At 33.6% G+C, this 12,290-nt stretch overlaps 1 protein-coding gene across 1 annotated transcript in view; it reads right to left on the bottom strand.

Moving 5' to 3' along the window:
• MSH4 (MUTS-like protein 4) overlaps positions 1 to 12,290 on the bottom strand; it is a 342,254-nt gene that overhangs the window by 283,694 nt on the left and 46,270 nt on the right. The window contains exon 6 of the mRNA XM_089789754.1: positions 5,249 to 5,295. Coding sequence (XP_089645880.1) covers positions 5,249 to 5,295 — 47 coding nt within the window. The remainder of the gene's footprint in view (positions 1 to 5,248; positions 5,296 to 12,290) is intronic.

The following is a 12,290-nucleotide window of genomic DNA, read 5'->3' as shown; positions in this document are numbered from 1 at the left end:
CAATAGTTGGTTCCGATGAGCTCAGTTGAGTTAGAGGAGTTCAGTGATGCTCTCAACTTTTATTTATGGCTTCTAGTTTGGGTTCCAAGAATCTTGGAGGGAGCATCTATTTTTATTAAGTCACCTTGTCAGGTTCATTCATCATTTTTCTTCATCAAGATTACTCCTATGTTGTCAAATTTCAATTCTCATGCTTCTTCAATCATTTTCACCAGACATGTGAATTATTATTATTTAGCTAAATATGTTGAGGTTGCTATTTTTGCTGGTATTGTATGTTGGCCACTTTAGTGTCATTGCTTGTTGAAACCAGATTAAAGAGTCTTAGTAACATACAATGCTCCAACTAAATTGATACATGTATATTGAAAATTTAGTAACAATTGGAATATAGTTATGTTATTATATGATACATTGGAGACATGAAAAAAGTGGTTGGGCACTTAAGTTGAAGGGAAATTATTTGACATGGCATGGACATATAAAAGGAAAAAGTGATTGTGATAAAATAGAGGTCATAAAAATGGCCACGAGAAAATAGGGCCAAAAAAATTTTTAAAATGAAATTAAAGGAATGGGCAAATAAGTGTTTTTGTTTATCCCACATTATCAAGGTGAGTGGTTGAGCTCTTGGAAAGGGTTATAAAAGAGATTGAAGAGCTGTATTTCATGCTTGGAAGAAATAAGTAAGTTATACAATTTTGGACTCCTCACTCTTCTTTACTAACTCTGATTAAATATATATCAGATTAGGAATATCTGAATATATTTATTTCTGCTCATCTCTGCCAAGCTTCTCAGGCTGCTGACTTATTTTAAAGAATAAAACAATCTTCATATATATATCTCACTCAATATAGGACGTGACTTTTCAAAGTCAAGTCATGTCCCTTTTTGAACTTAATAAAGTTTTTAGTAATCAGAACTTTTTTTAAAATGCACCTTTCATTAGGCTCCATTATTAATTTATCAATGACATAATTATTTATTTGGTGCTAGCAGAATTTTAATTGCACCCTTTCATTTTATCAGTTTTCTTCAATCAGACTTTAATCAAAAGAATAATTAAAAACAATTATTTGCATACAAGGCATCTTCACGATGGGCATCTTTGTCTCCTATGATTCCATCACATAGTGCCTTTGAAGTTTGAACCCTTATTCTTTATCGCTGATGCTTAAGTTATTTGTGATGTGCTGCTTTCATAGATCTAAACGGTGACTCTTTACGGCAATCATATATGTATTAGTTTCTCAACATAATGAAGTTGCACCCTTCTCTCATTTCAAAATTCATTTTCACCACTCCTTATACAGATTACAGTCTCATATATGAATGTGATACTTATTATTAGACAGGAAGTTTATCATTGTTTCTATCAATAGATATCAAAGAGCACCCGATGCCAATTATCATACTCTTAACGTTGTGTTCTTTCTTCATTAACCAAATCACTGTTTCTACGCATGAAGTCTGACAAAATATATATTTTGAACTTTCTGTACAAAGTACCACTGATTGGAACTCACGATACATTTGTATGTTGTCGTTTCTTTGACTGTAGTCATAGTCAGATTCTGAAGTTGTTTAAAAATATCACTGATATACCCTGCACCAATGTCGTTTCTGGTCTCACATAATTGCTGGGCTTCTTCCAATGACTTCCTTTTACAGTTAATTTTATTGGGCCCATTTGCTACATTGAATCTTACATGGCTCCTGAAAGGATGCTAGAGACTTCTTCTGATCACTTTTGTTTAGTCATCATTCAGAATTGTTATTGTTATTAGCCTTCATATGTTGTGACTCTCGATGGCATTTTTAACACACTCGTTGCTTGTTTTGTTTCTTGTCAATGATGTGGAACTCCTGCCATATACATCTGCTTCATATGCTAATGGTTGTTCGTATTTGATTGGTGGCTTCTATAACTTGTCTTTACTCCTTTTGCCTTTCGACCCACTTTTTGAGTTTTCATACTCACTGTCTTTTAATACTGATAAACTTCAATTTAACATGATGACTCATATTTAAGACTCTAAACATATTCTTGGATCAGTTATGTGCTGGAGATTTTTATAATATTTCTAAGTTATGTGATATTTCATGCTGATTGTATGAACAATATTTAATCATTGTTTACTCAGACTTTATAAATATTACCGCTTATGGTTGCCAATAACACATCTGTTACCATTGCAGAGTTCTATGCTTTTTGAATATATGTGGTTGTTGACATCTTCAGAAAACATTGTATGTGTTGGACAAATGAATTCGATCTTCAGATTTATTACTACTATCAAGAACATAAGAAAGTTTGATCCTAATAAGCTTTCACTAGTCTCATTCTATATATGTGAACTGTCATCATATGATCATCATTCTTCGCTAAACCTTTTACTTAGTCAATTTTATTTAACAACACCTTCAATATTTCCATCAGTTTCACATGAATGACAATTTTTCAACAGGGCATATGTTCGAAGGTCCTTATTGCAATCAAGGAGCTTCTCGATCTTGATTTTGATGCTTCTAATAAGCTACATTTTGGAAATGTTAATGGAGAGATTGGAATCACTTTATTTCATAGACGTGGATTCACTTGAGAGTCACTTGAATGGCTTCCTCTCACTCATGTTCCCTATTAATGATCTATTAATGGCATTCTTTGGATTGAGATAAAACACTAGACACATGTATGGAACTGTTGGAGGTTATAGAGATACAGCATGGCAACCTTCATAGTATTGATATGAAGAAACTTAGTGAAATTTTGCTTAAGTTCTTTAGTTTCACTAGAAGGGAGAAGGATACAGAAGTATACACCTTGGATGGTGACTTGTATGATGACTAGACGGCATCCATGCTTCTTATTCATCCTCAAGCCTTTGAATTTTCTCATTGACTAATTTTGTGGTGCTTCATTTCTATTGGCTACTTTTTGGTTGCCCTAATTAGGCTTTATAATAGATTAATCTAGGCCCTTGATTTTAAATCAATCTTAGCCATTCATTATAACTGGGGCTCCAATATAAACCCCAACCCCTCTCATTTGTAAAGGAGGTTGTTTAAGAACTGTTGCTAATATAATGCTAAGTTTGCTCTACTTTTTATTGTTATGTCTAGCATGGTGAATTGTTGTGATCGAGTTTGTATTATTGCAATGTTATCTACATCCCTTTAATAGAATTTCATTCTAAGTTGTTAGATCAGACTTCATTTCAAGTTGTTAGAATAGATTTTTCTTTGAGTAGTTCAGTTTATGTGGATGGAAGGAATGTGGATGTTCACTTGTTAGAATCAGAAAATTCGGGCCACTAGCTTCTTCAAGATTGTGATAATTACCTTGTGTGCTAAGCTGATGGTCAAAACGCATAACTTCAATTGATATTGAATCTTGAGTTTGCATTCATTTGATGGGACTAAAGGTGAAATATTGATTTGAAAATCTTTAGCATCTACCACAGAAGGTTGTACTAGGTGGGTAGAGTTGCTAGCGAGATCACACCTAGTAGAGTCCAAGTCCATAAATTATTCCATGCATTCATAGTTAGAAGTGAAAGTTGAAGTAGAAGCTAAGTTTGAGTCCAAGAGCTGAAAACCAAAAGTATATTTTCATTGCACATTGTGAAGTGAAACTTTAGAAGTGCACTGTTGACAAATTTTGAATGGACTAGCGTAAGTCCCCTTGATGATCCACAAAATCAAGTCGTTTCAACAGGGTGTCCACAATAGAGAGAACCTTGAAGTCACCTTGTGATCTTACTTTGCAGGCTTAGCATAAGAAGTGATTTTATATCAAAAGAAGGTTGAGTATTTGGTGTTTCACTTCAAAAAATAAAGTATTTGATTCTACATGTAGTGACAAAACTCACATCAACAGGTAGGTAGTCGGGTGACGGTTGCCAATAGTTGGCACGCACACCCCCCTTGACACCTCTATATATGTTCATGTACTTATCTCCAAGATATGTTGTTTTTGTCGTGATGAAATATAATTCTTGTCGATGTCATTTTAAGATACATTGTAATCATTTATGAGATTAATGAATATGCATATGTGAGTTCTCTTACATTACATTTTTTCTATTACATTTACTTTACATTATTGTATGTGTTAAACTAACCCTATAGGGAAAACACGAAGCAGCAAACAGGCCAAACAAGACTTGTGTCAAATACCAACAAAACAAAAAAATTACAACTTCTCTATCCACAAGGTCAATCCTCTTCTTGACTTTTAACATTCATGCCAAGCATGGAGAGGGTTCTTCAATGCATGTAGTTTAAAACAATAAACTTGTATAGGCTGCGTGACGAACATGGGTGAAAGGAAGAACATGAGTTACAAAACTTATCTATCTCCCTTTTGGCAACTAACAAACTCTCAATTATTTGCTTTTGTAAAAAATAACCTTTTCTCTTAACAACACCTTAACAACCTTTTAAACCATTTTTTCAAGTCCTTGAACAGAATTTAGATATTTAAAACAACAAGAGCAATCTAATAGAAGCTATTTTAAGTCAAAGGTGAAATTTTCTAATCGCTCCATAATAGTATAGATTTGGGAATTCTATCTATGGATAAATGAAACACGAAAGACAGAAAAATTTTGGCTTTTGTGAAAAAGGAAATGTTAGGAGTATTGTCACAAAACCTAGGAGCCAACTGGCAAGGGTCTACATTTCAGAATAGATCATAGAAAAAAATGCATATCAAATGTGCACCGATGACCAAATGTCAATGGGACTCAAAGGTGGAGCAATTTATAATGGCTAAACAGGGGTTACAATAGCTAATGAACCAAAAAAACAATGTCCACACATCATTAAATTAGGTTAGTGTGAGTCACAAAGGGGTTTCAAAAGGAGGAACAATAAGAATGAGTGAAATAATACTAAGGAAAAGATTTAACGAAAAATCCAAAGTATATAATAAATAAGAAGACTAACTAGGAAGGAAAAGATGAATCTAAACAAATGAAAGACATGAGCCTTAACAACTATAACAACAGGTGACTAGAAAGTAATTTTCTATAAATATACCTTATGGCACTCGAAATGTCCATTTCATCTCACCAATAACAATGAGAAAGTTATCTTTAACATCATTAACAACCAAAGCATGATAAACATGACAAATTTTATGGAATGAAACCAAATTGCTTAAGTTCAACATTCATTGTCTTCAAGAATCAATTTATGGGAAAAAAGTAATGTAACAAATATTTCCTAATTGCAAAAGTACCTTGTGGTATCAATACTCATATGATCAAAGGATCCATTGAAAGTTACCTGCAAAACAACACCATTACATAATTAAAAGATGACTTCCAATGAGAAACAAGATAACACTGAAAGCTAAAAGATTCCAAAAACGCAAGTATAAAGATATAGACCATTTGATCAAAAAATTTGAGTATAAAGATTTAGACCATTTAATCAAAACTAAAAGATTGGGAAAAAAAGAAGATAGCAAGAGGCATCAGAAATGTGGTTATCAACTCATTTATTTATCAAAGTAGAAGAACTATTTTATCTCCCAAAATTTTATCTCAATCATCTACAATTTGGTGACATTAATGAGATCGTGGAGCATATATACTTTCTTCATACTAAAATAAGAATAAGTGATTACTAATTTGTGCAGTTCACATATGAAAGCAAACTAGAACGCTCTAATTCCTCATATTGGTATCTCTACTCATCAATTATGTATCAAGAGAGTTTTGGCTCAAGAAGTAAAAATTCCTTATTCACAACTCAAACTATCTTCTAGGTCTTGGCATGGCCTAAAATCCCTAATTGTTTGGTCAAACTTATTCAATGAAATAGAGAAAGTTATGCCCACTATTTTTTCTCACTATGTATACTATAAGATCTCTAAACCTAAGCTTCCCACAAGTTGGCCTATTGCTAATCAAAAATATGATGCAAGAGCATCCAGGGTGTAAGAACAATCTTGCATCACCCAAAAATATTGTCTAATTTTCAAAAAGGGCTATATTTGCACAGGGTTACTATTTATAATAAGCTATTCATTTGAGCATGGCTTGTTCCAATTGCTTCCCTAGAGGTTCATTTTGGCTGTATAAGCCTGTCGATAAAGTTTCATTGCAAGATCAAGTCTAGTTTTGAAGATATTGAATTTATTGTTTTGGCACAGTGCTCCAAAAACTTTGAACACATTTTTTAATGGCTTAGAGGTTTCAAAAGGGGGTCAAACTTTGATTAGTTGGCGCTTCACAAGCGTAGAGCTATAGCCTGTAGGTTATAAGATCGCTTTGCAAGCGTAAGGCTATAGAGTGCTTCAAAAGGTTTTTGAAATGACTAAACAATTCAAAAGTTATGGCTTTCATAAGTTGAGCCATCAAGACTCAATTTTGAATACAAAAGAAAGAAAAATCACTTTAAGTCAAAAATTGAACTATTGGACGCCAAAATGGGAAAATTTCACTTTCTAGAATATTCTAAGGAAGCTCATTGTGTTATTTATATAGGGATGAAGGGGCGTTTTGTGGTTCGGTTTCAAAAGTGTGGATTGTGGCTCTATCTTGCAAATTACTATAATAAAAATTGCCCATGTGGTTGTAGCATGTTTGTCCTAAACATTGTAATGGCATTTCATTGTTGATAGAAGAAACCAAGAATTTCTATTATTGCCATTGTTTTGTTCTTGCAATTTTTTGTTTATTATCTTCTTGTTTTGTGTGTGTTGGATTGAATAAGGGGAGTATCCTTCATCAATATAGATTGAACTAGTAACCAAAAAGAAATGGTTTTAAAATCCACATCTATAAATCATATTGCCAAAAAAATTACCTAGGTCATTCTACGAAGCATACAATCATATTTTATTTGACCTATGTTTACCATACAACACATGTGAAGGATGAACCGTATGGGTACAAAGTACGAACCATAATGTCAAAAAGGTAATGTGAATTCCTATTCAATTGCAATATAATCCTAAGGTTCGCCCATGCGGAAAACAATTTATGGTTTCTACTTTATACAATACTTGCCACGTGGATATCACCATACAAAATAAGTATCATCACACATGAGAAGCGTAGATATAATAAAACAAACATTTACCGTCACCGTGGAAAGGCCAGTGTAAATAAAGGAAGGGGTACTAGTAGCAAGACCCAACCATATCGTGCAAAGTGATAAAGGCATGTTAAGGGATTTATAAAATTTGTAGTCAGCAGATTCCATAACTGAAAATCGACAATCACCAATCAAAAGAAAATAATCAAGATATAGAAAAGGTCACCGATCAAGTACATAAGCCCCTAAAAATCTATCTCAGCGATAGAAAGGAATATATTAGATTCATGTGACAGGTAAGGATTGACAATGTTTTAAATATTAAGAGACTGGCACACCGACATAGTAGGGGATAAGGAACGAATGAACAAAAACAAAATACTTGGCGGTCACTAAGATTTCTAGGCTATTTAGCCTTAGATGTCCTTCACTGAAAATAGTCCAGCATGAAAAAAAACCAATGCTTATATAGTGGATCTTGCTTGTTACCGATAATGGATAATCATCCAATGGTGAAGGGATGTGATTAACAGCCGAGGGTCTTAGTCTTGCAGCAATGAATTGCCTCCAAGATCACAAACTGATGGAATCAATTAAGATGGAATGATAAAAGCAATGAATGGCATATTACTAATAATATTTCACAATCAAAATAGAAGAATACACAATCTCTAGAAATTAATCTGTGTAAGTAGACTAAGGTGCTAAGGTACGGTAATATACAATGATTAGAAGATAAGTATATGAGATGATATGAATAAGATTTGGGCCCATATGACCCGACAATAGTCAAATATGTGTTAATTTAGAATCAATAGTTATTATAAGAAGATGATAGCAATGAAGGGAAAGGACTCATAAAGTATTAAGAGTGCACACATGGATGTCACAACCCCAAATTTACAATCGTCCAGTGCTATTTTACCCAGCTTGCAAATCGATTTTGAGAATATTGTCTCAAATGTTCCAAGTTAGCCAGACATGGGACATCACAGTGGTATATATGATTAGCATATCAACACTGTACAATACTGACTAGAAGATACCGTCAAAGTAGTCAAAGGTTAAGGATGAACAATGCCCACTAAATTAAACCATTGATGTATGGTTGCAAAGTAATAATAGACCTGAACATTAATACAAAGGTGAATGATATTAATAATTAATTACAGTGAAGAGTTTGATGCTTGACAAGGATCACTAATTGGTTTACCAAAAGCAATTAATAGAAAAAGAAGCAGTGCTAATAGGAGTTTGAAGAACTTATTTTAATTCTTCGATCAAGTTATGGGTCCATTTGAGCCATAGAGTTATAAGTCATACATGCACAAAAATTATTCTGCACTCTCTTTGAATATTTAGATAAGTTAAAAGAGGGGGTCCCTGTATAAATAATAATAGTAATAAATAAATAAATAAAATTGTTGTAATACATGAGAAAGATGGTGCATTTTATGTGGCTATTGAAGATGCATACTTTCCTGGCACAAAGTTACAGGAGATAATCTTTCAAGAACTAAGGAAGGAAAGTTGAAGTTGTTTGTTTACAGGCTTATCATGAATACGAGTTTTGTAGTACATTCAAAGGATTCCATGAACACATACAAATTTGGTATAATACCCATCACCATCATTATTCTCAAGATATAGACAGCATATTGAAGTGGATCTTATGGCAATATAAGAGTGGGAATTTTACATTGTGGGGGCGAATAATAATCAATGTTTCATTCTTACCTGAACCATCTTCAAAGGGGATATGTTTCGTTCTCAAATAATCTAAGAAGGCAATTTCTAATTTAATGTCTATGGACCTTCATGTGCAGATAAGTATTTCTTGTCATTGAATGTTATACTTATCTACCCATTGTAGTCTCTCTTTTATTTGTATTTCAACTTAGATGTTTTCCTTCATGTCTAAGGATGTTCTTGGTACTTTACAGATGCTACCAAATATTGTGTAGACTCAATCTTATGACAGTAGCTCCAAAGAAGCTGTGATCTAGAATTCATTAGTCATTTGATGATTGGGCTGGATAAAGTGAGGCTCTTGAAGCGAATATCATTTCAATGAATGAGATTATGAGTATCCTTTTATATAAAGAGGGAGTCTAACACTTCAGTAGAGGCAACCTTGTACAAGGAAGTCAGAAGGTTGATATAAAATTTAGAGGAAGTCTAACATTCCAATCAGAAGCAACCTTGAACTGAAAAAGGGTCAACAAATTGTGAAAGAGAAGCTTGAGATGAAAGCTCTTGCTCCACCATCTACGAGCAGCCATGATGGGTCCACCCTCTGACTTGATTCATAGTGGATATCATGAGAATTACTATTTTTCATATGTGAATAATGTCATGAAAGGTGACGATCTTTCATTGATGTATTTGTGAGGTCGCTATTGTAAGGTGACGATCTTAACAATGACTTGACCTGTTATCATGATTTATTACATCACATTGTTGTCCCAGAGTGTCAAATATCATGATAACAAATGTATCATAATAGACTGCACTACGTTGTTTTCCGAGAGTGAAGATCATGATACTTGTCATGATGGAAATCGTGACATTTTGATTACTAGTTACCTGATAGACTACATTCAGTTGTTGTCCCGGAGTATGCCAGAAATCAAATAACTCATATCCTTCTAGGATATATCATATTCTTTTGGTAGGCATCATGAACACGAGGCCAATGCACATACCAAGAGAATATAAGTGTAATTGATATTTTTTGTTGAATCATACTTCGAATGATATCGAAAGATAACATCTAAGTTGATGGATATATGTTGATATCTATAAAAAATGTCATTCCAAGAATATCATATTGAGATGATATCTCTCTATATGCTTGAGAGCATAATGTGTCCTATAACAATCCTCCCTAACTAAGAGGGCGTGTTAATGTTGTAGCTTCAATCAAATTAATGGACCTAAAGATAATCCTTCTATGGTCATTGGTTAATCATCGATTAGACAAACTCTCCTATATCTACTTATATATATATATATATATATATATATATATATATATATATATATATACATCTCATAGTTCCAAGAATCGCCAAAATCGCTGGTTTGGCAATTTGATTCAAGCATGGAGATTTATTTGGAATCGGTGAATTGAATCACCGATTTTTTGCCATGAATCGCCAATTCATGCAATTCATGCAAAAAATCACCTGAATTGGCTCCATGAATCGGCCGCACGGCAAGCCAAAAAGTGAACTCATTTTTTAACAAAAACACATTTTTTTAATCTTTTTTTTGTCTTTCCTCTTTGTTTTAACCCTAAAGGGCCTTCAAATTGTTTAGCATGGGTATAAGAGAGGAAAATTTTGAGAGAAGAAGAGAAAAGAAAAACCACAGGTTTGCAACCAGCAAGAAGAAAGACCACCAAAGAGATCAAAAGTACATTTGAGGAGGCCATAAGATTGCATTGGGAGCATTAAGGAGTCCATAGAAACACTCCTCAACTCATTTGCAAGAGGTAAGTGCCGATTTTTTTTGCATGTTAATATATTATGCATATTTTCTTAAAAAAAAAGAGTTTTCATTTGCAAATCTTGAATGCTTTTAAGTTTTAGTAAATTGCAAAGTAGGGTTTGTTGTTTTGTAACTTTTGTTTATTAGTTAAACTTTGAGGTTTTACTTGAATTTTCTTATTGCAGCAGCCTTAACTTTCATTTTCCACAATGGGTAAAAATGATGAATGTTGGAAATATACTGAAGACTTTCCTAGAAGAAACAAATTTCAAATGAAACGTGTGTATTGTAAAGAAATAAATTATAAAGGTATTTATAGATTCAAATACCACATTATGGCTATACCTAGACATGATATTACAATTTGCACTAAATAAATTGTTGAGGCAAAACACACTTGTTTAGTGGCATTAAAAAAATATGAACAAGAGAAAATGAATAAGAAAAGGCAACTTGAAGGGTTAAGGGCTATTGGCTCCCATGCTCCCGTAGTCGCATCTGCATGTATTGTAAAGAAACAAATTTCAAACGAACTATATATATTGTAAAGAAATAAATTCTGGAGGTATTTATAGATTCAAATACCACATTGCAGCTATACCTGGACATGATATTACAATTTTCACTAAATAAATTGCTAAGGCAAAACACACTTGTTTAGTGGCATTAAAAAAATATGAACAAGAGAAATCGAATAAGAAAAGGCAACGTGAAGGGTTAAGGGCTATTGGCTCCCATGCTCCTAGCTGCATCAGCATCTGCATCCACATCAGCATCTGCATCCGTAGGTTGTGTTGGAGAGGGTTCTTCCAGGCCTCCTTTTCGTCCTAGTTCTAGTGCTCGTACTAGTGCTCGTACTAGTGCTAGTGCTAATTGGTCTTATACTGAGATTGAGTCCAACCTATTGTAGCCTAGAGTGCGGAAGAACAGATTGGATAGTTACTTTGTGCCCCGCACTACTCCTGACTCACAACCCATGCTTGAGGGCATGGGTTTGAACGTATGCTGCCAGAATAGAAATTTGTAAATTTTGGTACTTTTACAACATTCCATTTGTTGCAGCCAGGTAGTTAATTATTTTTTATTTGTTTTCTTTAAGGTTAAAGTAAAAATTAGATTATATCTATTTGTTTTATGATTCATTGATTAATCATAGATTCACTTTGCAAGCTTACATAATGATTTGTCATCTAAATTTCTAATCATAATCCATTTGTGATAGGGCTCTTTATTGGCAAAACATGATAGATGTAGTTGCTATTTGTGGTCCAGAGTTTAAAGCCCCAACTAAGACTGAGATAAGTGGATAACATCTTAGATGAAATGGTGGAGGATATGAAGGTTGAGCTTGAGGACCACCGAAAGGAGTGGATCGAAAAGGGTTGCACCATCATGATTGATGGTGGGACGGATAGGAGAAATAGAACACTCCTCAATTTTTTTGTTTCCTGTGGAGGTGATTGATCATTCTATTTTCCTACATACATTGTGAATCGAAATTGAATATTTCAAATTTTGATTTGTTTATTGCTAATTTGTTGATGATCCATAATAATTCATTATTTTGTAGGATATACCATGTTCCTCAAATCCATTGATGCTTCCGCTCATATCAAAAATGCCACATACTTATGTGAGGTTATTGAGGAAGTCATTGCAGAGGTGGGGGAACAACATGTGGTGTAGGTGGTGACGGATAATGCAACAAGTTATGTTGTTGCAGGTAAACTTTTAACTTTTCAAGT

The sequence above is a fragment of the Cupressus sempervirens genome, chromosome 6 (assembly GCF_028749045.1).
Source record: "Cupressus sempervirens isolate cs-2001-9-10 chromosome 6, ASM2874904v1, whole genome shotgun sequence".
NCBI classification, from domain to species: domain Eukaryota; kingdom Viridiplantae; phylum Streptophyta; class Pinopsida; order Cupressales; family Cupressaceae; genus Cupressus; species Cupressus sempervirens.
Note: the sequence above shows the minus strand (reverse complement) of the source record. Positions and strands in the feature narration are given on the sequence as shown.